Genomic DNA, 27,268 nt, shown 5'->3' with positions numbered 1-27,268 from the left:
ACATACTATAATTAATTAGATGTATAAGTTAAGGTTAAAGTTAAGTATCATTGTATATTTAAAAGTTTACTTTACAATTGCATGCACATGGCAAATTTATAGTGTACTAGATTATTAAAAAGAAATTATGCTGATTTTTAAATGCCTTAGTGAAAACAAATTTATAGCTATCATATGCATGTATGAGTGGATGCATATTATGCATATATATATATAAAGCTGACAAATATTAAATTTTAACTTTAAATAAATGCTTACAGCAATTTCTAAATGTAATCGCCATACTTATGTATGCCTATAAACTGACAACTAAAACATTATTCAGAATGTTTTTTTATTCATTTCAAATACTTTTAAAACACAGAAATTTATTCTTTATTCTCATATATTTCTTTCCTGTATCAAAACATTACAGATATTTCTCAATATATATTTAGAAAATCCATATGCTCTTCCAAATCAGTCATAACAACATTCATTATATCAAACATAATTTTCTTGCCCATTCTCCTTTTAAATATATGTGTGAAAGTTCCAAGAGGAAGAGACTTAAGAAAGCAAGATAATGGGAATGGGAGGACTGAACTCTGTTATATTACCTTTTTGTCTCCCAAAACCCAAGAGTACTTGACACACAGTAGAGAATGAATGAAGGAGTGAATAAACAGTACCAGACAGAGAAGAATAAAACTAAATGCATGAAATTTGGCAAAATGTCTTACTCTTTGAACAATCATTCCAACCTAGGGCAAAATAGTCTGAAATCTGTTATTGCCATAAATTGGAAGCAAGTGAGTATTTTTAAGTCCTCATTGTGAGGTTAACATATTAATAATATCTTTCCCTCCATGTCTACAAGATGACACAAGGCCTTGAGGACTTTTGGGGATGAAAGGTATCTTAAAAGTCATGTAATTCAACCCTCCACAAATTTCAACAAATCATTGAGCATACATGTCTACCTTTCCAATAAAAGATCTCATTATTTGCCAAAAGAGCACCTTATATTTAAAGGATTCAGAAAATGTTTGCCTGAGCTGAGATCTGTCTTCATGTACCTTCCACCCAGAGCACTAGCTAAAATTTTGGGCCATCCTTCTTCCACATACAGATCTTCAAATATTAGGCCCATCCTCCTATCCCACCATAGATTTCTCTCAACAAGAATAACCAGTTAGAGGTTTTTCAAGTGTTCATCACAAAACATTAATCCTACTTCCTTCACTGACCTCATCACTCTCTTCGTTATGACTTTTGTAGGACTGTAACTCCCTTAAAAAAAAGTATGGTGGCCAGGTGCGGCCTAAAGAGCACAAAAAAGAGCTGAACTGTCATTACCCATGTATAAAATTGTACTTTTTTAATATTAAAATTGTATTGTCAGCTAGCTACATAAGACTGCTTACAAAAATAATACATACGGAATACTTAGCATCTGCTAGGCACTATTTTAAGTGCTTCAAGTGCTTTACATCGTATCTTCACAGCAACCTATATGATAAGCCTATCACTTTCTCCACATAACAATTACAAAAGCTGAACCTTGGAGAAGTGACTTGGCCAAAGTCAGTTATCAGCAGGAGAGCTAGGATTCATACATGTGTCTGCCCTAAAGCCCTTTCTCTCTCTTTTTTTTTTTCCATTCTCTCTTAGACACTTGAATTCACAGGTCCCACGGCTAACTCACACTAAATTTAGTTTATTCAAATGCTGCTGCTGAACTAGACCTTCCTATCTAAAATTAACAGTGTTCCTTGTTACAAGTATATGAACTTATATTTATCTGTTTTATGTCATAGTCAGCCTACTGTTCTAACAATTTGAACCATAAAGAAGATAAAAGCAACATTCAACGAAGATTATTTATATATATATATATATATATATATGGCTAGTGCTTTCCCAATATAGACTGTAAAACTTAAGAGACCTGCTACAGCAGGTAAAACACTTCAACTGTCTTGACCTTTCCTAATTTTTACATTCAGATAAAGTAGAACATGAATTTTCCTCATAAAAATTTTATCTCTTATAAAGTAAGAGTAGGAATGAATAATCCGCAGTGGCAGACAATGTGGAAGTAACAAGAACCTTGGGGAGAAAATGGCTATATCACTTCAGAGCACGTAACATGAATATATTCATATATGTACCTACAAATTAAATACAAAGATATATCTGACCCAAATAACATTCTGACTAAACCCAGTGAGACTGAAAAAAAAGTTCATAAAAGAGAGGTTCAATCACATCCTGAGGACTGCCTTTCTAAGCAGAACACCAAAAAAAAAAGAGAAGATTCCTAAATGAAAAGATGAATAGACTTGCCTATTTATATACCCAAAACATCTACAAAAAAAATTGCAATCTCATTATAAATTATCTTATTAATTAAGAAAAAGTAACTTAACTTCATCAAATGAAAAATTCGCAATTCTCATAAGAAAGCAGTAAGTGGCCTATAAATATATGAGGAAAAAAATCTTTACCTCAGTAGTAATAAAAATGTAATTAAAACAGTGAGATATCATTTTCTTCCTAATAAACTGGGCTGGCCAAGAATGTAAGTTCAAGGATATTCTTATATACTACAGGCAGAAATGTACACTGGTGGATTCTTCCAGGAAAGAATTCTGTCAGTACTTCTGGATGCAAAATTTTAAGTACTAGGAATATATTAAAGGGGAAAATGTGTGTGAGCAAATATTTAGCATAAGAGTTTTATCATAGAGAAAGGCCAGATTTAACTTAAATCTTCAGTAGCAGAATAAACTAGGATATGATGAAAAATGTATACTGTGCAGCCACTAAAAAGTATTCTACATTAACCAAATCACCATGATATATACATGAAACTAATATCACATTGTAAGTCAAGTATACTTCAATTTTAAAAATGTATACAATAGATAATGTATTGCAGATTTTATTGTCATAAAAATGTTTTACTGTCTCACATAGAATTGTTAAGTAACAAAAAAGCAATTCATAGACCATATAATCCACTTTTAAATTATTCATATTTTTAAAATATATATGCTAAAATAGTTGCTATGACCATGACCAGATATAGTGAGAATGCAGATGATTTTGTTTCTACATGTTATATATAAGTGTGCTCTAAATTTTCTACAATGATACATTTTTTTTAATTAGAAAAATAAAGTTGTGTAAAGAACAGTCAACATTAAAAAAATGAAATGACACAAAAGGCTAGAATTTCCAGTACAGTCTTCAAAATCAATAATAAGGGGGAAAAATGGATTCTATAAAACACTATCGCTAGGCAGTAACCATAAACTAAAAAAAAAACAAAAAAACAAAAAAAAGAAACTAGAGGGACATGAGAAAAAGTATGGTAGCAAATCACAATAAAAACTAACATAATTATACATATATGCCTTTAAAACATAGTATTGTAGTATCTATAAAGTTAAATCTCTAAGAATATCTTGGCACATAAAAATGAGAGAAATAACAAGGAGACTTTCTTTACTAAGTTTGAAGCAAGGAAATAAAACCAAGACATATGTTCCTCCATGAGGAAGATAAGAGAAGTCCATTCTCACTTCTTCTACAGGAAACATTAGCTTAAGACAGGAAAGAGCAGAATAGATACCATAAAGACTGAATGCTACCTATAGGGAACTACTGAGCTTTATCTTATGGAGAAAGCAGCAAGGAATCACTTAACTTCTTCAAATAAATAACTTCAGGTGTTCAGACCCTGATGTATCATATCCCAAGGTTCAAAAACTACTTACAGATTTGAGGCCAGAGTCTTTGCTATCTCTGAGGAATAATAAAGGAAAACAAGTGCCAGATGAAGGCAAAATTCCCCAATTCAAAAAATAAATGATATAAAAAAATGGATTGTGAAAATTACTTAATATCAATACATGGAAATGTAACAGAACAAAGAACAGAATTCATAAGTAAAATCATGGCAAAATAGTCTTCTTTTTCCTATGAGATTGTTAGGTTAGTTGCTCTTAGATTGGAAAAGCAACTGAAAGTTTGATACCTTTGAAGATGAGATGATGAAAGCATTCTACACATCAGTAGTGTTAGATCTATAGAGGACTGAACAGCTGCATCCAAACTGTGTTGATAATGGATTAATGCTAACAGAGGAAAACTGGGAGAGTTTTACACTTTAAAAAAAGAAAAGACCAAAGAAAAGAAAAATATAACTGCCATCACATGTCTAAAACACAATCATATAAAAGAGGAGACATCTATAACTTTACTTCCCCATGTATAGATATAAGACTAAATGGCAGATGTAATAGGAGCAGTTTGTCAGTTTAATAAATAAGTTAGACGAGGGCTACTCAAGAAAGGGGTAAAATGCCTTTTGAAAAAAAAAAAAGAAACTCATCAGAATAAGTAGATCTTATTATATGGGCATCACTTGAATAGAATGTTAGACACACCCATAATATACTTTTGGGCAGGGTGGGGGGAATGCTATGATTCTAAATATTCTCTAAGTATAACTTTACCCAATGGCAGCTCTCTACTCAGACTTGGGGCAGGGGCAGGGCTCTTCTGATTATTTGGTGAAATGACTATAGAAAAAGCAACACATAATTGGTCCTCACAGTTGAAGATATATTATCTTAATTTCAACCTCAATAATGTTGGCATCCTTATATAATATGAAGACTTTTCATAAGCATTCATGTCAGTCATTCAGCTCAATAATATTTTAAATTTCCTACTCTGGGTAACAAAATCATCACTATAGCCTCCTTGCCAAGCTGTAGTATATATATATTAAGTCAGTAACTTTCAATGTGTGGTCTAGAATCTCTGAGACCCTTTCAGGAGATCCATGAACCAAAATTATTTCTGTAGTAACAGTCAAATGTTATTTGCCTCCTTCATCCTCATTCTCCCATGAGTATAAAGTGAGTGGAGTTTTAAGAGGCTACATGTGTGATATATGAACAGACTGCATGCAGAAGCACATATGGGAATCTAGTTGTCTTACATTAAGCTACACATTGAAAAGACTTGAAAAAATGCCATATAATCCCATTCTTCATATTTTATATTCTATTTTGGAAAAGTTATTTTTTATAAAAATGTTACTTATATTAACAGATTTAGTGTTATTAGCATTAATAGATTTAGCTATTTACACTAATGTATTATTTTAAATGATTTTTTATTTAATAAAACACTGTTTAATAACATATTAAAAACTTTGTTTCAATTTTTAACATAATATTCCATTCAGTTCAGTCACTCAGTCATGTCTGACCCTAGCAGAACATTATGATAATCAACATAAAGAAAACTCTATGAGATCCTCCATAATGTTAAAGAATGTAAAGTTTGGGAGCCACTTTATTAAGCCATGCTAATTATTCTATATTAAAATTTCAAAGGATGCTGGAATCATTTATAGTGCAAATGAGTATTTAAAAAAATAGTCTTTCCTCAAAAGACATTCTAACCAAATAAGTCCTAATTTTTAAAATCAGGTACATATCTGGAACAGGACTGGGTTCAGAAATGAACTTTCATGGGTTAAATAATACCATCTGCATAGAGTCGATAATGCTAATGGTGAATGTAAAATTTAAAAAGCTATAAAGAATGAACCTCAGTTGCACAACTGCAAACTATGATAATATCAATATAACTCAAAATTCACTTTTCCTAAGAACTTGTTACACATAACTCATCAATATTTACATCAATATTAATAACTCTGCAAATAGCATTTAATCCTGAAATAATACCAAGATATGTATACTCCATTTCCAATATTCTCAAGTGATTTTCTATTAATTTCTTTTCTATTTTATCAAAGATTTTAAAATCAGAACTCACTACAAAAACTGAATTTAAGACTTTTAGAATAGTGAGACTTACAAAAGCAAAAGAGGAAAATAAAAGCAGTAAAAATAATAATTCTCTGAATTAAGAACTACCCTCTGCTGCTGCTGCTAAGTCACTTCAGTCGTGTCTGACTCTGTGCGACCCCATAGACGATAGACAGTAGCCCACCAGGCTCCCCTGTCCCTGGGATTCTCCAGGCAAGAACACTGGAGTGGGTTGCCATTTCCTTCTCCAATGCATGAAAGTGAAAAGTGAAAGTGAAGTTGCTCAGTCGTATCCGACTCGACTCTTAGCGACCCCATGGACTGCAGCCCACCAGGCTCCTCCATCCATGGGATTTTCCAGGCAAAAGTACTGGAGTGGGGTGTCACTGCCTTCTAAGCATCATTTAATTAACTACTTGAAACATCTATATATAACAAGGCATAGATAAAATTTATTTACTGATCTGTAAGGTATCCACTCTAATAAAACTTTGCATATGTGGAAATATATAATCCTTATTAATGTGGAAGGCAAGAATCTAACATTCGAGAACCTACAGTTTGTGAAACATTATGGTAGGTAGGTACTTCGTATGTAGTATCTCATAAATCCTTACAGCGGCATTGCGAAACAAAGGTTCACAAGAGTTTAGTAACCTGCCCACAGTCAACAACAGGAAAGTGCACAGAGGCATAATTTCCTTCAGAGCCTTGTAAGTTAGTGTCCTTCTCTTCAAAGAATCCAGTGATATACCAGAGAGGAACAGCAGGCCTGTGCTGGTGATTAAAACAAAAGGCCCAGAATACCTACCAGTCTTGCTTTGTGACTTTAGGAAACAAACTGGGACACTGGTTTGGGGTTTTTTTTTGTTTGTTTGTTTGTTTGTTATCTTTATACATAGTATACCATCCTTACCTTGCAGAACTATGAAGAAACTGGTTATGTCAAGTGAGACAGTTTGGTCTAACTCTATATATAACAGGCATTCAAAACATGGGAGTTTTGCCGTTATTAAAACTACTACTTTCTTGGGGAAAAGTTTCTGTTGAAAGTTCATTTTGACTATGTGATCCTATTAGGACTAAACCTATTGCTACAATTCTGGTTACAGAAAAGCAGCAGCCAAGAAGATGTCTGTACCAATCAAGGATGAGTCCTGATTAAGAAAATAATCTGAAATGTTTATATCTTATCTTCTTCTGGGTAGTTAAAATGTACTAACTTTAACAAGTATTTTTAGAAGTAAGTAAGTCTCAAGAGTATAAAGACTAAAGAGTCTAGCCCAACCAAATTCTTAGGCTTAATCATAGTAACTATGGCGTTGACAAAGAAATTACAGGGAGTCAGAGTTTAAACTTAAAGATGCAAAGTAGGAAAGGAAAAGAAGATTGTACTCAGAAACCTAAGTTGGCTGTTTTATTAGTTCAACATTCACAGAAACACAGAATTACTTTAAATGCAATTCCCCACAGAAATTTTAAAACTCATCTTTAACAAGTTCTCAACATTTCATCCTTTCTCTTATTTCAGCCAATTCTGTATTTGGAATTCTGTATAAGGAACAGATATTGTTTCTGAAGAAATTGTAAATCAGAGTAAATGCCAAAGAATTCTAACCATACTTAAACTGCTTGATGTTTCAAAGCATCAGAACTAAGGAAATATACAGAGCTATTTCTTGGCAAAGAAAGCACACACTGGAGCCAGGTATGTCTGAGTTTAAATCCTGGATTCACTCTTTATCCTGCAACCTTGGACAAATTTCCCAGCACCTCTATAAAACATGTATCTCCAGTGAGCAATAATCCATGAGGCCACCAAAACATTTCCTTCAAGTACCAGCAAAACAGGGGTACCAAAAAATGAGAAAAACCTTTTTTTTTAAGAATTTGATGTTTGAAAAGGACATCAATTCAGCCATAATGGTAAAAATAAAATAAAATTTTATTAGACTTTCTTATATTTGCTGTAGCATGCTTTTAATTTTTACGAAAAGTCTATGGGAAGGGAGAAGAAATGCCTCAGCATTTAACATTTTCAGTGCTTAAGGTCTCTAACAGTTTTTAGTCCAGTACATGAAATATCCACTTACATGCTAAACTGTCCATAAAATCCTGGTTGAAAATCAATAAGCAAGATCAAGCAGGGTGTATCTACAGCTTTTAGAGTGGCTTACAATATACCTGAACAAAGCGTATAAGGCTTTACCTTATTTGGCCCTTACCTCCCTGCTCATCCTTGTCTCTGACCACACCTACTTTGCATATCTTGCGTCTTCACTACAGCCCTCAAAACACACCTTGCTTTTTCTCACACTTAAAATATGTTCCTTACCTTTCGGATCCACTTGAAGAAGTTAAATCTAGTTGTATTTTAAGGTTTGGCTAATGCTCACCCTCCTCTATGAATACTTTTCCTACCATTCTAACTCCCCTATGAAATTTATGACTGACTCATCTATGCCCCACTTTTCTTTGCATATAGTATCATCATAACTAGGTATCTGGGTGCACTTACTTACTGGCATGCCTCCTCTGACTAAACAACAAATTCCCTAAGAGCAAGGCTGCTGTCTAATTCATCCTTTTACGCTTAGTATGTAGCACTGTACCTAGTGCCACAACATATGAATGGATGCAAGCATGAATTCACTCTGACCCTGCAGTTAGGCACATTATGAAAACAATCTTGAGAATAAGAAAATGTTCTTCCAACAACCAGTTTCAGTTATATACTTAAGAATTGTGGTGGGAAACTAAGAAATACAAACTTCACTCTAGATACTCTAAAATAAAAAGAATAGTTTTATGGCTCACTCAGACAAAATTTACATTAGTTTGATGTTTGTAAGTTTCAGTTTACAATAATCACAGCAAAATTGCTATGTATTCAATTATAGCAAGCAGATAGTAAAATTGTCTTTATATCACAATTTTTAAAACAGTGTTACTTTTCAGAATGTCAGAGAACCACTTATGAATGTGGACCATATCTGATAAATAAACTAAGTGTAAAACATTAAGGTAAACAAGACTGATCAAAGAATTAATAGCATGTTAACTTACTTTGAAACTACAGTTAATGAGTATAATATCTAACTACCACAGGTTTAGTCCTCCAATACCTATTTCTCCTATTCCCCAAATTTTTCTCCCCCTTCTGGGAAAAAAAAATACTACCGAGATTTTTTTCTACATTTCTGATACTCTGTGTGATTTTAAAATTCTTCATTTCAATAACAACAGCAAAAATAATCACAGCTGCCATGCAGTATTTACAAATGCTACTTATCATTTCCCTCTAGTCAAGGCTATGGTTTTTCCTGTGGTCATGGATGGATGTGAGAGTTGGACTGTGAAGAAAGCTGAGCACCGAAGAATTGATGCTTTTGAACTGTGGTGCTGGAGAAGACTCTTGAGAGTCCCTTGGACTGCAAGGAGATCCAACCAGTCCATTCTGAAGGAGATCAGCCCTGGGATTTCTTTGGAAGGAATGATGCTAAAGCTGAAACTCCAGTACTCTGGCCACCTCATGCCAAGAGTTGACTCACTGGAAAAGACTCTGATGCTGGGAGAGATTGGGGGCAGGAGGAGAAAGGGACGACAGAGGATGAGATGGCTGGATGGCATCACTGACTCGATGGACATGAGTTTGAGTGAACTCCGGGAGTTGGTGATGGACAGGGAGGCCTGGCGTGCTGCGATTCATGGGATCGCAGAGTCGGACACAACTGAGCGACTGAAATGAACTGAACTTATCATTTTACATATGGTATCCCATTTAAGACTTATACCAACTCCATAATCAATGTATTCTGAGACAGTCCAACCAGAAAACAGGCTCCAGGAGATTCAACTACCTAAAGTCTCACTACCAATAAGTGGGAAAGGAAGGACTTCTGATTTCAAAGCCTCTGCTCTTTCTATTATTACAACAATATGCCACCTCTCTTCATCCTCATCAAATATATTACTCGTCCAGGATTAAAACTGGGTTGACATTATTTGACATTTATATCAGAAAATGAATATAACGCCATGATTGAAAGCAATCGAAACCCTTCAAGATAAACTTTTCATGTGATAGTAAGAGTAATTCACCATTTTTTGAGTAACATCACCAAATGGTGGCATAGAAAGGAATTAAAATAATGTTTCCTTTGTGTGATATAAAAAAACTTACAAACACACAATTCTTTATTGAACAAGTAATATAAAATATTATTTATATTATTTATTATTATTTCCAGATCAGTTTGTTTTTGCAAGTTTATTCTTTCAATCATAGAAACTAACCAAAAATAGTTTGTAAATCAGTAAGTCATTCAACAGATAAAATTTCTGTTTTGAAACTTATTTTCATCAGATATTACTAGATTAACCATGTAATTTATCATTCAAACCTATATACTTTTTGAAGAAGGGACACTTCTAATTATTACAATGTAACAACAGGTTTAACCAGAATTGTCCCAGTAACCAGGACATGTGGACACCCTCACTATTCCCCTATTCATTACACTCACAGCCCTCCTACAACACAGTGGAGAAATTTCCATGGCCACCATGTAAAACCATCTGGCTACATATTTGATCACTGCAGCACAATATTAAAGACATACTTTCTTTGCTAGACACCCATATTTTAAAAGGCTATTCCATTAAGGTAATGCACATTAAGATAAAACTGCAATAACTTCAACTGTACCTCATCCTGAAGTTCATCACCACTTTTAACAGAAGCAAGCATATCATATAAAGTACAGCAAAGATCTTCTATTCTTGTTGCTTCAGCCATTTCGTTTAAAGTTGCATTTAAGTACTTCTCAACTTCACACCACAAAAATGAGTCGTTTGTTTTTTCCACAGGCTTGCAGTTCAGAGTGGAATGCTCCTGAAGGTGGTCAGTCAGAAACTTCTTATAATCCAAGCTTATAGTTTTCTGGGACTCACCATTTATTGGCAGTTCATCAAAGTGGTCCAAATCATGCATGTCAAATGAAAATGCTAAATTTTTACCAAATAAAACTCGATCACCATATTCATCGGTTGTCATCTGGACAAGAGCAGTAAGACTGTCTTTACAAAAATGAGAAGTAATTCGATTAGTAGCATCACAAGCTGCAGTGGCAGATGATGATGGAAAGGGACCAAACATCTGTTTGATAGCCTTTGTTTCCTGGTGGCCAACACAGTCCTTCAAGTGAAATGTCTTGAAGAGAAACGCGGCTGCACTTTCAATGGCTTCTTTCCCATTATCTGTTCCAACTATTCAGACAAAAGAAACAGTATTAGCTTAAATGCATCATGGTTCAAGCTTCCATTTACCAAAAAAAACTACTACAAATATTCCTCTGAGCAAATTCAACAGTGAAAATATAATGATATTTAGATATAGTGAGACAGATGAAGATAACCAATTCAGGAACAGGAAAATCCCTTTAAGGCCATCCCCAAATTCCCAAAGAATGGCATTAGGTAAATAACCCATTAACAGTATTATACGTAAGTTAGAAACTACCCATAATAATCCCTTACCTTTTTCTAAAAACAATTTGAGGCATTAGGTAAGACTTATTTTATTTATTTTTATTTTTTGGTAAGACTTATTTTAAAACCAAGTTTTAAAACTTGATTTGATGACCTAGTTAAATAAATAAGATGCAAAAAAAAATCTGAATTATAGACTTCTGGCGCTGGAAGGAAGGCAGCTCCCACAAGTTACAAATCCATAACCTTCTTTCCACATACCGTACATCTGAGATGGCAAGAACAGATTTATAGTTTTCATTCAAAAATATGTATTACTACATAAATCAACTACACTTCAATAAAAAAGTTTTGAAAATATTTAATACTATCAAGGATATACATGAAAAGAATCTTTTAAAATAAACTCAGTCACACTATAAAAGTTTTTTTTTAATTCTGCTATTGAGAAGAGGCCAAAAGTAAATTCTTATGGAAATAAGAGAAAGTTAAAAGGAGCAGCCCCTAATTTCTTTAAGGCATTAGTATCTCATATCTGATTCTCTCAAAAGGAAGAAGAGTCTATAATTATGTCATAGAATTCAAAGAATATTCTTAGAATAAAAAACAAATTCTATCTGAGAAGGCCTGAAAAGTCAGTAAGACTTCCTAAAGTAATATTTGTAATGTTAGTAATAATACAATTAATACCATCATCTTCTTGAAACCATAGCTCCAATTACATCATTAATCACAAATCTTGAACAGCTTATGAGTTCAATGCCTGCATGTGTGCTAAGTTGCTTCAGTTGTGTAGGACTCTTTGTGACTCTATGTACTACAGTCCACCACACTTCTCTGTTCACCAGATTCTCTAGGCAAGAACACTGGAGTGGGTTGCCATGCCCTCCTCCAGGGGATCTTTCCAACCCAGGGATCCAAACCAGGTCTCTATGTCTCCTGCACTGGCAGGCATGTTCTTTACCACTAGCGCCGCCTGGGAAGCCCCATAAAACTCAGTTATTCAACCTAAACTCCTATACTTTATTTTCAAGTCATGCCTGATGCTGATCCATTCTATTTTACCAGCTTTACTCACTACTATACATTTCCTACTCTAGCCAACAAGAATTTCTTAACATCCAAAACTCAGGTCCTGTTCTTGTTGTTCAGTCACTAAGTCGTGTCCAACTCTTTCCAATTCCATGGAGTGAAGCATGCTAGGACTCCCAGTCCTTAACTCTCTCCCAGAGTTTGCTCAAACTCATGTCTGTTGAGTCGCTGATGCCATCCTACCATCTCATGCTCTGTCGTCCCCTTGTCCTCCTGCCTTCCTCCTGCTGGGTAAGCCCAGCATCAATGAGAAATGCTGATGCTGAGTCAGCTCTTTGAATCAGGGGGCCAAAGTACTTCAGTCCTTCCAATGAATATTTCAGGGTTTATTTCCTTTAGGATTCACTGGTTTGATCTCCTTGCTGTCCAAGGGACTCTCAAGAGTCTTCTCCAGCACTCACCATTCTTTATGATACAACCCTCACGTGTGTACATGACTACTGGAAAAAACCATAGCTTTAACGATATGGACCTTTGTCGGCAAAGTGATGTCTCTGCTTTTAGTGAGATCTCTGCTTCTTCGGGCAATGACTGAAGCCATGAAATTAAAAGATGCTTGTTCCTTGGAAGAAAATCTATGACAAATCCATACAGTGTATTTAAAAAGCAGAGACATCACTTTGCCGACAAAGGTCCATATAGTAAAAATTGTGATTTTTCCAGAAGTCATACATGCAAATGACAGCTGGGTCATAAAGAAGGCTGAGCACTAAGGAATTGATACTTTTAAACTGTGGTGCTGAAGAAGACTCTTATGAGTCCCTCTGACTGCAAGGAGATCAAACCAGTCAATTCTAAAGGAAGTCAACCCTGAAGATTCATTGGAAGGACTGATGCTAAAGCTCCAATACTTTGGCCACCTGATGTGAAGAGCGGACATACTGGAAAAGACCCTGCTCCTGGGAAAGACGGATGGCAGGAGGAGAAGGGGCCAACAGAGGATGAGATGATTGTATGGCATCACCGACTCAATGGACATGAGTTTGAGCAAACTCCAGGAGACAGGACAGGGAAGCCTGGCGTACTGCTGTCCATGAGAATGCAGAGTCAGACACCACTTAGCAACTGAACAACAACTAGGTTTGTCACAGTTCTTCTTCCGAGGAGCAAGCATCTTTTAATTTTGTGACTGAAGTTACCATCCGCAGTGATTTTGGAGCCCAAGAAAATAAAATCTGTCACTGTTTCTACTTTTTCGCTATCTATTTGCCATGAAGGGATGGGACCAAAGGCTTTGATATTAGTATTTCAAACGTTGAGTTTTAAGCCAGCTTTTGCACCCTCATCAAGAGACTCTTTAGTTACTCTTGGTGTTCTCCCTGTTTCTTTTTTTAAGATTTGAAGTCCTTAAAAATTTTTATTATTATTATTATTTATTTGGCTGTACTAGGTCTTAGCTGCAGCATATGTGATCTTTAATTGCTGCATTCAAACTCCTGGTTGCGGCATGTGGGATCTAGTTCCCTGACCAGGGATTTTAACCTTGGTAACAGCAGGTCCTGTTCTACTCTATGCCTATTTCCATGCCTTTATTAAATCTTCCCCAAGGCCTGATCTGCTTCTTGAGAAACCTGTATGCAGGTCAGGAAGCAACAGTTAGAAATGGACATGGAACAACAGACTGGTTCCAAATAGGAAAAGGAGTACGTCAAGGCTGGATATTGTCACCCTGCTTATTAATTTATATGTAGAGTACATCATGAGAAATGCTAGGCTGGAGGAAGCACAAGCTGGAATCAAGATTGCTGAGAGAAATATCAATAACTTCAGATATGCAGAAGATACCACTCTTATGGCAGAACGTGAAGAAGAACTAAAGAACCTTGTGATGAAAGTGAATGAGGAGAGTAAAAAGCTGGCTTACAGCTCAACATTCAGAACACTAAGATCATGGCATCTGGTCCCATCACTTCATGGGAAATAGACAGGGAAACAGTGGAAACAATGGCTGACTTTATTTTTCTGGGCTCCAAAATCACTGCAGATGGTGGTTGCAGCCATGATATTTAAAGACACTTCCTCCTTGGAAGGAAAGTCATGACCAACCTAGACAGCATATTAAAGAGCAGAGATATTACTTTGTCAACAAAGGTCCATCTAGTCAAGGCTATGGTTTTTCCAGTGGCCATGTATGGATGTGAGAGTTAGACTATAAAGAAAGCTGAGTGCCAAAGAATTGATGCTTTTGAACTGTGGTGTTGGAGAAGACTCTTGCAAGTCCCTTGGATTGCAAGGAGATCCAACTAGTCCATCCTAAAGGAAATCAGTCCTGGGTGTTCATTGGAAAGACTGATGTTGAACCTGAAACCCCAATACTTTGGCCACCTGATGCAAAGAGCTGACTCATTTGAAGAGACCCTGATGCTGGAAAAGATTGAAGGCAGGAGGAGAAGGGGATGACAGAGGATGAGATAGTTGGATGGCATTACCAACGCAATGGACATGGGTTTGGGTGGACTCTGGGAGTTAGTGATGGACAGAGAGCCCTGGCGTGCTGTGGTTCATGGGGTTGCAAAGAGTTGGACATGACTGAGCGCCTGAACTGAACTGAACTGAACTGAACTGAACAAGGCCTCTAATTTGTCAAATCCTACCCATGTTTCATAGTCCAGCTGAAATGCCTCTCTCAAGGCAAGTAAAATACTATGTGCATTGTTTTATTCCCTGTTACCTAGCCAAAATAAGTGTCTCAATAGATTTAAACCGTTGAATTCTGGGGACTTTCCTGATGGCCTGTGGCTAAGACTCCACTCCCAATGCAGGGGGCCCGGGCTCCATCCCTAGTCAGGGAACTAGATCCCACATGCCACAACTACGAATTTGCATGTAGCAATTAAAGATCCCACATGATGCAACTAAAACCTAGTGCAGCCAAATAAATAATTAAAAAAAAAAAAAAAAACTACAAACCTTAAAAAAAAAAAAAAAAGAAAGAAGAAAAAGAAACTGCTGAATTATCTGAACCCAGGCCTCAAAGACACCAGACTACTGTTTTTACATTATACCACCTGGTTAGGTACTTTCTGTTGTATCTGATATTTACACATGTGTGTAGAAGACTAACAATTTATGCAAGTGAAGTTAAGCACAAAATATAAGTCCATTATTTAATCTTCAAGTATAAAGTCTATAAAATCTTCCATTATTATAAAGAATTCATAAAACACCATCTGACATATGCTTTCAGTACTTAGGAAAATACATAACAAATATCTTCTAGAGATTAAATAATACCTTTAATTAATTAAACAGCATTTGTGTACATTTTAGTTATTCAGTCTATATATGAGGTTCGGAGAACTTAGGTTTTGGATAAGTTATGGATTGTGATAATTCTATAGACAATTCAACAGGACTGGGACTAAAGAAGTCTGACCAAAAATGGAATTCACATTTGCAAACTCATTCTGTACCTAACATTATAAATGTGCCCTTCAGTAAAGATATTATTTTGCATCTTGGCATTTTCCTTACACAACTTACTAAGAACTTTTAAATTAAGTTATCTCAAGTCTTCTTAACAAAATTATCTCTATTTTATAGATACTACAAGAGACTTTAGATTAAATTTGTGAGAGATCAAATAGCTATTTAGTTAATGAGCAAGATTCAAAGAAGTCTTCTAACTCCTAAATAAACTTTTCTACTATACTACACTTCTAGAAAGTAGATTTATCTCCTAGTCATTTGTTTTTTTTTTAAGTCACTTTTGTGACCCCATGGACTGCAGCCAGCCAGGCTCCTCTGTCCATGGGATTTTCTAGGCAAGAATACTGGAGTGGACTGCCATTTCCCTGTCGCCTGCATTGACAGTCAGATTCTTTACCATCGGGCTTACTAGGGAAGCCCAGATTTACCTCTAATTCTCATTAGAAGTCACTCAGTCCTGTCCGACTCTTTGCTACCCCGCGTACTGTAGCCCACCAGGCTCCTCTGTCCATGGGATTTTCCAGGCAAGAATACTGGAGTGGGTTGCCATCTCCTTTTCCAGTGGATCTTTCCAACCCAGGGATCCAATGCGAGAATAGTCAATTTATTACCAAAAGTGGAATTAACTTAAATGGCTATTATTAGGTCATTGGTTAAATTACATTACAGCCATATATTATATACATTAAACATAACGTGTGTCGCATCTGACTCTTTGCGACATGGAGTAGCCGCCAGGCTCGTCTGTCTAGGGGATTTTCCAGGCAAGAATACGGGAGTGTGTCGCCGTGCCCTCCTCCGGGGGATCGAGAGCCTAGTGGCCTTGTCTCTCCAGTCTCTTATTATCTCCTGTATTGGCAGGTGGTTTCTTTACCACCAAAGCGATCTGCAAAACCCAAACATAATGCAGAGCTCCATGTATCTTGCTATAAAATAATCTCCACAATGTATTAAGTGAGGGGGGAAAAAGTAGGTTATCAGTTCACTTTTGAAGAAAAAACAAACTGCAGATTCATTAGGAACACCTACAAAGATCTAAACACAATTTTCTCAAGGTTTCAAATTTTTAATTTGAGCCTTTTTGTACATCTATAACAATTTTTAGGCAACATACAGATACTTTTAAACTTAGTTCATAATGGTGCTTCACACATATTATTAATAATAGCCTTGCCTAATTACTAATTCTTCTGGATAACCTGCTGTGTGTTGCGCTTTGTGACCCTATGGACTGTAGCCCGCCAGGCTCTTCTGTCCATGGGGGTTCTCCAGGAAAGAATACTGGAGTGGGTTGCCATGCCCTCCTCTAGGGTATCTTGCCAACTCAGGGATCGAACCCAGGTCTCCCACATTGCAGGCGGATTCTTTACCGTCTGAGCCACCAGGGAAGTCCTACTTTACCGCATCTCTAAGGTAGACTGCTAAGAATGAACACAGTTCTACAGCACAAAGGGGTTTCCCAAAATTTAAACTCTGCACCGTGCTATTCAAGAGTCTGGGAGCTGCAATTTTTGAGAAGTATTTGAAAACAGCATTCTTAGCACTACTGACTCTCCAAGAAACAGACGATCACATTTTGAAACTAATGCACTTCCCCGCGGCACTAACGCATAATGAAGACGTGGATCAAGCCGCGTTCAAGTGACTGCACGCACATGCGTGTCTTCCAGCCTGGGGCGGAGACGTGAGTCACTGCGCCCGGTCCGCATGTGATGACGTATCACCACAGGGGGACTGGCTGTTAGAGAACCCCCGATAAGAAGGCAGCTCAGGATTGGAGCAGAGAACTGTGTGCCCAAGGAGGGCAGCAACAAGGGTGCCACCCCAACTTGCTAGTAAAGGCCGCCACGCCCCCCACCTCCCCAGCGATCTTTTAGTGACAGCTAAATGAAGAGTGTCTCTGTAAACAGAGAAAAGATCTGAAGAGAATGAACGCAATCAGGTGTCTGACTTGTCAAAGGTCTGGCAGGTCCCACCCTCCTCTCAACAAAATGCAATTAAAAGGGAAACCTACAGTAACGGAAAGGCTTTTCTGGTTTCTCTAGGAGCCACTTGAACCAGCACACTAGTAATTGGCCACATCGAAAGGCCTGGGAAGGCCTGGGAAAACGCGCGCGGTACACTTCCAGAGCAGAAATCTGTAATAAGTAGCTGTGTCTCGTTTTCTTACACACTATATCCAAAGATGGAACTTTGTTAGATTAACCATGAGGATCTTGTTCACAAATAACCTTCCATTTTTCTCCCATTTCCCTTTATATTTTAAGTACAATTTATAACATGTAATATTTTAAATGATTATTAGGCTGAAACTCTTCGGTCAATTACACCTCTGCCTGTGCTATCTTTGAGCAGAATAGGCATTTTAGGAAACTTAGTTTTGTCCTCAAGATAAAGTCTCAGGAAACAATAAAATATACTCTCAATAATCAATAGACTAAAGTTTGAATGAAACTTAAGATCCCCAATCTTTAAGGAAACCAGTTACCTACCACTTTAACATTTAATCTTCTATGCACAAAACACTAGGACTGTAACCCAGAAAACTGGCTCTATGCACCTAGCAATTTAATTGCAATACATTTAAAGAAACATGCTTAAAAGGTCACTAGGATATTTTAAACTAATAATACTTTCCCTGCCTGCTTGAGTTATATTGACAGAAAATGAGATGTGAAATGCAAAAGTATAAAGATATAATAAGTAACTGATGACTGTAAACATTACAGAACAAATTTTTAAAATTAGAATTTAGTGATTACTACAATCTTAAATCATCCTCAACATACAATTTACTTACATATTTTCCTTTTGAATGCAAAATATTAAGAGTTAAAAGGTTGAAACTTACAGCTTTTTAAACTGCCTACCTAAATAATTAAAAAGGATGAGTAGGAAATTTTAATTGAAAATGAATAAAAAATCTCTATCAACTGTTTACATCGTTAATTGCTAAATATTCAATTTAGAAATTGTCAACAAATGAGTTCCCTGACCAGTTAAACCTTTAATGTATGGGAGAAAGTATTTTACAAATTTTTTGTTTCACATTATGGCCAAACTTTAAACGTCCATTTTACCCCTGACACTTGATAAACTGTAAATACCAAAATATTACAACCCTGCATCACAGAGTTAACTTAAGCTCATTTCACTTGTTAAAAATACCAGCAAGGTAGGAAAGAGGCTATAAACATTTTATATTTGTATAGAAATTAGCTAACTGATAATTATCATTAAATTTACTTTATAAATATGGAAAATACTTGTACCAGCAACTTTCCAAGAACATTATATATAAAAAACACAAGTGATTTAACTTAACAAATTTATGATGTAATAGAGGTAAACAACTATCCATATGGGTTTTGGGGGAATAAACTGAACAATTTACGTGATGCAAATTTTAAATTGCCAAAGTAATGTAGTAATAATGAGTTTCATTATTTTAGAGAAATTATAACTCTGTGCATGAAAGTACTTCATCAAAATCTTGCGTTGAGTTGGTAAAGTATTCAAGAAATGTTCAATGTATTAATTTGAATGAAGTGTTTAAATATTAAGATTATTTCTAGATTTATATAGAAATTACTGCCTTCAGGGTGAGCAAATAATTAAATGAAACAAAATGAATAGAGAAACATATTCGGTACAAAAAAAGGGAGTAGTAACTAACACAAGAGATTAAAAATAGACCAAAACATGCCCCCATGATTTAAAGTCAACTATTTAATTTTACATATACATTTACATATGTGAATACTCATCTTACATGGCAGACTTTTAAGTCAGCATCCAGTCTCTTTATTATCATTTCTACTAAAAATTCTGCATCAAATTACAACCTGACTTCTCAAGCAACCAAATGGCTAACATAAAAGTTTTGATGTTATATAAAAGCTTTTTATAACAAAACCGTATTTTGAACATCACTAAGCAACATCCAGAAAACTAAGATCATGGCATCTGGTCCCATCACTTCATGGGAAATAGATGGGGAAACAGTGGAAACAGTGGCTGACTTTATTTTCGGGGGGCTCCAAAATCACTGCAGATAGTGATTGCAGCCATGAAATTAAAAGACGCTTACTCCTTGGAACGAAAGTTATGACCAACCTAGATAGCATATTCAAAAGCAGAGACATTACTTTGCCAACTAAGGTCCGTCTAGTCAAGGCTATGATTTTTCCAGTGGTCATGTATGGATGTGAGAGTTGGACTGTGAAGAAAGCTGAACGCCGAAGAATTGATGCTTTTGAACCGTGGTGTTGGAGAAGACTCTTGAGAGTCCCTTGAACTGCAAGGAGATCCAACCAGTCCATTCTGAAGGAGATCGGTCCTGGGTGTTCACTGGAAGGACTGATGCTAAAGCTGAAATGCCAACACTTTGGCCACCTGATGCGAAGAGTTGACTCATTGGAAAAGACTCTGATGCTGGGAGAGATTCGGGGCAGGAGGAGAAGGGGATGACAGAGGATGAGATGGCTGGATGGCATCACTGACTCGATGGACATGAGTTTGAGTGAACTCCGGGAGTTGGTGATGGACAGGGAGGCCTGGCGTGCTGTGATTCATGGGATCGCAAAGAGTCGGACACGACTGAGCAACTGAACTGAAGGAAATAGAAACTCTATCCTTGAACAAATCTTATAGCTCACTGAGAATTAACTGACATTTTTTAATTTTTTGAATTCTAAGGGGGGAAAATGTTTTAAATATACACTTGAGCGCTGCATCCATTTATCAGGCACCTAGTAATATTATACTTGGTAATACTATACAGAAAATTAACTGGAAACTTTCAAAAATACCTCTACCAGAGGGCAGTATAAATGGCCTTATACTTAAAGGAGTCGTAATCATTTGTAAATGAAGAATATACTGATAAGCTAGAGCAAATTGTGAAGAGTTGATCCTATTTCCAACTCCTGCCATTGCTACAACAGCCATTTCACTTTCAGCTGTTTTGCCGTATTGCCAAGTAATCTGGACTGCCTGTTTATACATTTGTAAAGTCATCTATGATTTTCATTAAGTTATTCAGCTCTTTCATGTTGCAATTTCTCTTGTGAAAGAGACATAAATATAACACACCTCTGTCCCTTAGCATTCAAAACACAATCTAACTCTGTCCCAAGTTTCCCTCTTTAAGAATTCCTTCCTGATTTACCCTAGGAAGTTCCTGACCTGTTGGCACCACATCACTGGGCATATACATCTATCATAACATTTAACCACTCAGAGCACTATTTGTTTACCAATGGCTACTGGTACATCTAGGTTATAATAAAAGTATTCATTGACAATCATTTACCAGGCTTTAAGGCACTTTGTAGTACTTCTTCACATCACTACAACTACACATAAGAATTACTACTCTCTTCACATTATATAAGAGGAAACAGATTTAGGGATATTAATTAGCTCTCTTATGGCTCAGTGGATAAAGAATGTGCCTGCCAGTGCAGAAGACAGAGATGCAGGTTTGATCCCTGGGTCAGGAAGATCCCCTGGAGGAAGAAATGGGAACCCACTCCAGTATTTTCGCCTGGAAAATCCCATGAATGGAGGAGCCTGGCAGGCTATAGTCCATGAGGTTGCAAAGAGAAGAACACGACAGAACAACTAAGCACAACACACACACACACACACACACACACACACACACACACACACACACACACACACACACAAATTAGCCACCCATTAGTAAATGACAGAACTGAATTTGTACCACATATGTTAACTGATAACTTGAAATTATCTAGGCTAAAAGAAAATATGAAAACTGAAAACGAAACAAAAAGATGGTACAAAAATACAGCTGCAATATCCTAAACAAAATACTACCTTACTAGTGAAGTGAAGTAAAGTGAAGTCACTCAGTCGTGTCCAACTCTTTGCGACCCCGTGGACTGTCACCCACCAGGCTCCTCCGTCCATGGGATTCCCTAGGCAAGAGTACTGGAGTGGGTTGCCGTTTCCTTCTCCAGGGGATGTTCCCGACCCAGGGATTGAACCCAGGTCTCCCACATTGCAGGCAGATGCTTTAACCTCTGAGCCACTAGGGAAGCCCAACATACTAGAGTCATCCATATTTCTAAAAATAAACTATAAGCAAGTAGAGTTTATTCCAGGAATGCAGAGATGATTCAACTATCAGAAATCCTAGCAAAATAATCTACTCTCAAAAAATTAAGAGAGACTCTAATGCTAAGATACGACAGCCAGAAGTAGAGCAGACATGGTGAACAAAAGGCAACAAGTACAAAGAAAAGGACAAGCCATTACAGCCTTAACCCCTAACATTACCAAGCTGAACTCTGCAGAGGGAGGGTGTCAGAGGAAAACAAATAAACCTACTTGCTCCCTGTCACTTTAGTAGGTTTTGATATTTGAGTTGCATACATTCCTAAAACATATATTTATGAATATATAAATGTCATAAAAACATAAATAGGCATGAAACTGATAAATACCAATTTTTAATTATATTTATATCAGTTACCAGAGACTGAGCAAGGTATATAAACAGTTGACCACGTCAGTAAGATTTTATTTTTTAAAAAAAGAAAACTGGAAGGAAAGACAGTCAAGTGTTAAGCTGAAAGGTGAATATACAGGTATTTGCTATATGCATTTAAAATTTTATCAGTCTGAAATATTTCATGGAAACTGATAATATGAAAAGCACAATTTTTATGTTTTTGAATATAATAAGATATATACAATACAAACACAACTCAAAGAATTATCACAAATTGAACACATCTATATAACTTGGGCAACTACTTCTAGAAACAGAATATTATAAGCTCCCTAATAACTTCTCCCACATTCATTCCCAATCACTACTGTCCTGACTTCAGAAAGCTGACATTAGTAATGTCTAGTTTCCAATTTCGTATAAACAGAATCATATGATCTATTCTTCTGTTCAGCTTCCTTAAGTCAACATTACATTCATGAGTTTACAAAGTTACACATAGCTATGATTTATCATTGCTATAAGGTAATCTATATATCATGATTTATCCATGCCACTACTTAACAGTGAATTGGGCTGTTTCCATCATTAGACTATTATAAATAATGTAGCCATGAACACACATGTCTCTGCATATACACTTACATTGGAAACTTATGTACATATTACTTTGTATCAAGATTTAAATTTCACTTGTCCAACCACAGTGGAGCCTATCAAAGTTATTCAAAGCAGTCATACCAATGTAAACTCTAATAGAGGTGGATGAAAATTCTAGTTTCATATTCTTGCGCCTGACCAACAATCAGTACGTCAGTCTTTTTAATTTTAACCATTTTGATGGGTATGTAGTGGCATCTCCCTGATTACTATCAAGGTTGGACACCTTTTCATATTTATTAGCTATTCCATTATCTTCTGCAAAGTGTTCAAGACTCTTGCTCATTTTTATTTACACACAATTATCTGTCCTTTTCTTATTGATTTATAGGACTCATTGTAGACACAAGATATCTTTTTGGTCATATGTTGAAGATATATTCTCCCACTCTATAACCTGCCTTTTTACACTGAAAAAATAAAATGCATCAATTTTAATGTAGTCCAATTTACCAATCATTCCCTTTATGAAAGCTGTTTTTTGTTTAAAAAATTATTCTATATCCAAAGATCATGAAGATATTCTTCTATATTATCTTTCAGATTTACTGTTCTGACCTTCAGTTTCATTTTATAAGTTGCTCTGAATTATTTGCATTGGTACATTTTTTTGTCATATGTACATCTAGTTGACCCAACACCATATACTGAACAATCAGTCATGGCTCACACTTGAAGTCCTTCATGATAAATCAAGTATTCTAATATCCATGGGCTAGTTTCTGGACTCTCTTCCATCTGGTCTGTATGTCTATCCTTGGATCAATACCTCACTGTCTAAATTACTGATCTTTATAATAAATCAATATTATTATATCCAAAGAGTAAGCTCTCCCTCTTTGTTTTTCAAGGTTGACTTGGCTGCTCTTCACCTTTAATTTCCATTTAACTTTCAGATTATCTTGTCAATTTCCATGTGCACACAACTCACAAACACAAACCTGCCTAGATCTTGATTAGATCACACTGAATCTGCAGATCAACTTGGATAAAGATGATAACTTTATTGTTGTGTTTCCATCTTTTGTATATCCCCTTATTGATTTAGGCCATCTTTAATTTCTCTCAATAATATTTTAGTTTTTCATGAAGAAGTCCTATTCATCGTTTGTTAAATTTACTTCAGGTATCTGATAATTTTTAGTACTTTTGTAAATGGTGTTTTTACAAATTTGCTTCTCGTAAAGAGAAATTAAACTGATTTTTACACCGACCCTGATAAATTAATTTTCTAATGACACAGCTATGCCTACGATGAGTAATTAAATAAATTAATATTAAGGGCCAAAAACACTATTTTAAAATAATTTATAGTATTTTCTTCCTCAAGCTAAGTTTTATTATTAAAACATTCTTGAAGGGAGAATAAAACTGTAAAAAAGACACGGGAATGTATCAAATGTAAATCTGAGAGGTAAGAAAGTACTTTAAAATTATACAATTCTTTAAAAGCTGTTACTTGAAAGACACTATCAGCATCACAGGTAGTAAAGACCACAGTTGACTTTTAGTTGGGTTCTCAATATTTCATTTCCTTATTGAACATCTACTATATCCCTCATAACGCATTAGGCACTGGAGTACAAAGACTGTGATTCCTGGAGTTCCTGTATCATTAAGGCATTCACAGTCCATCAGCGAAGCGACTGAGGTAAATATCAAACAATGAGAAAGTACTCTTAAAAAGGTATAGAAGAGATGGCCATTCTAATGGAACACCGTCTATTAACATTAAAAAGAATAACAACATTAGAAGAAGACATGGATGAAGCCTAAGCCATTTCTTCAGAGATGAGACGCATTTTACCAGATGAACACAACAGGGAAAGTTATTCTAACACATAATTACAAAGAGAAAAAACAATGAGCACTGCTCAGCAAAGTATTATAGTAAATATGACATGTTAGGAATAAAGGTTACATGTGACAGAATGGCAAGAAGATTAAATTATTTCAATTCATAAAGGAGTTTTTCTTTTCCCATTCTAAGGAATCTGGTTTAAAAAGTTAATAAAGAAAGAAAGAAAGTGAAGTCACTCAGTCATATCCGATTCTTTGTGACCCCATGGATTGTATAGCCTGCGAGGCTCCTCTGTCCATGGAATTTTCCAGGCAAGGGTACTGGAGTGGCTTGCCATTTTCTTCTCCAGGGGATCTTCCCGACCTGGGTCTCCCACATTGCAGGCAGACCCTTTACCAGCTGAGCCACCAAACTGGGGCTAAAATGAGCTTTGCTTTTTATAAAGATCAGTCTAGTGACAGTAAAGAAGTTGAATAAGAAAGGACGTTTGAGACAATAGGCTACTGCAGTGGTTCAGACCCAATATGGTAAAAGCCTGAACTGGGGCAAGAGCGAATATGTACAGCAAGTCAATTTGAGAACAGCTGTAAAGAAGACTTGACAGAACCTGACCTCTGACCACAAGGAAAGAACCTAGAATTCCATCACGTTTCCATGTCAAACTTTGGGTCCAAGCCTAGAAGTGCCACAACTCAATCACAGGATTCACTGAACTTTGGACCTGTTTCTTCACATACAAAATGATGGGACTGGACAAGATGTTCCCTGATGTCCCCTTGAGCCGAAATACCCATTACTCTGACTCGTCAATATACATGGTCTTAAGTACCTCATACCAACCACTACGCTCAACTGAAATATAAGTAATTTTCTTTTTCTTTATTCTCTTGCTCCACCTTTTTAACACAATTACACAAAAATTACCTGTGTTAAAGGAATGATATAAGAGAAAACACACAGACATTTTTTCCGTAAGACTAATCCTCTTAATGCTGCTAGCTTTAATAAAATTTCCAGTATCACCAGTATTTTTCATTCAGACTAGATGACTACTAGTCAACTACTAATTTCATTAAAGCTAATAGTTATTTAACTTAAACACACCATTAAAAAGAGCACCCACCTAAATCCAACCCCAAGATTTCATCTGTCACAAAAATGTTAAACTTTTGAGATTTTACATCTCAAAATATTCAATTCTTTAAATACATCAGTCAATAGATTAGTCCCTGAGTTTGAATCAGATGTTTTGCTAACAGGCAAAACTCCTAGGATTATATTTAATAGATAATATAAATATATTTAAAGTTATTATATTTTAAATGGCTTTTAAAACAATAATTTTTGACTTGTCAGAGATATTTGCAGAAAGTAATAACAGAAAACTTTTTTAAAATTGTAACTTTCATATCATTTAATAAAGAATTCATTCAGTCATGGTACTGAATTAGCTTAATATATTATACTGCCTTTGCTAGGTATTCTGAAGTATTTTTATAAATTAAAGAAGAGGAATGACATTACAGTTTTTGAAAACTATCTGAGTCAGACACCCCAACCCAAAATCATTCTAACACCTTACAAATGAAGACAGTGAAGCCCAGAAGGGTTAAGATCCTATTCAAGGTAATTTAGTTAGATTGGAGACTTTGCATTTTCACCATGATTTTCCAGTGAACCCAATTGCCACAATATTCTTAAAATATAAAGTATGACTGCATGCCAAATGCTATCACAAATCACATCAGTGTGCTCTATTTTCCCCAGACTTAATAAGCAAACTCAAGTCTTACCAAAATCCTTGAATTTCAAAACATTATCTCACTGCAAAAACATATATGACATTCATTTTATATTTTCACAACATAAAACTATGAGGTCATTAAATTTAACATCATACTATATTGCAAACCAATGATAATTGAATGATACATCAAAGTCAAATTATCTGAATAATAAATTCAAAGATTTGATGATCATAAATGAAAATTCTTCATGTATATGAGATAAAATGGAAACAGCTTCCAAAATTGGTGAAAGGAAGAAAACTGTCAACCAGCATATGGTGAAGTAAGAATCTAAATTCTCCTTCTACCAAGAAATCACCTGAAAAAAATTTTCATTTATTTGTCAAGTGAACTTTCATTAAGACTCTAAAATACACCAAGCACATAAGCACCGGGGATGGCGTGTGTTGAACAAGAAGAATAAGATCCTGTTCCAAACAAAACAAAGGCAATAAATAAGCAAAATATCAGATAATAATAAATGTTGTGGAGAAAATGTTACCAAGGGTTACAAGATAAAGAATGGGTAATCATTTGAGATTAGATGATCAATGAGAGTCTCATTAAAGGAATAACTTCAAAAGTAACAAGAAAGGATCTACCCACTCTAAGACTAGGACAAAAGAACATTCTCAGCACAGGGAAGAGCATGTACAAAGAACTCCAAACAGGCACCAACCTGGTG

General features: G+C 35.7%; 1 protein-coding gene across 1 annotated transcript in view; it reads right to left on the bottom strand.

Annotated features, from left to right (window-relative positions):
- The window catches only part of ASCC3 (activating signal cointegrator 1 complex subunit 3), a 341,266-nt gene that overhangs the window by 291,552 nt on the left and 22,446 nt on the right, over positions 1-27,268 (bottom strand). Inside the window, exon 4 of the mRNA XM_027972421.2 lies at positions 10,546-11,105. Within this exon, the coding sequence (XP_027828222.1) occupies positions 10,546-11,105 (560 nt within the window). The remainder of the gene's footprint in view (positions 1-10,545; positions 11,106-27,268) is intronic.

This window comes from Ovis aries, chromosome 8 (assembly GCF_016772045.2).
Source record: "Ovis aries strain OAR_USU_Benz2616 breed Rambouillet chromosome 8, ARS-UI_Ramb_v3.0, whole genome shotgun sequence".
Taxonomy (NCBI): domain Eukaryota; kingdom Metazoa; phylum Chordata; class Mammalia; order Artiodactyla; family Bovidae; genus Ovis; species Ovis aries.
The sequence above is the reverse complement of the archived record's forward strand: the minus strand, read 5'-3'. Positions and strand labels throughout refer to the sequence as shown.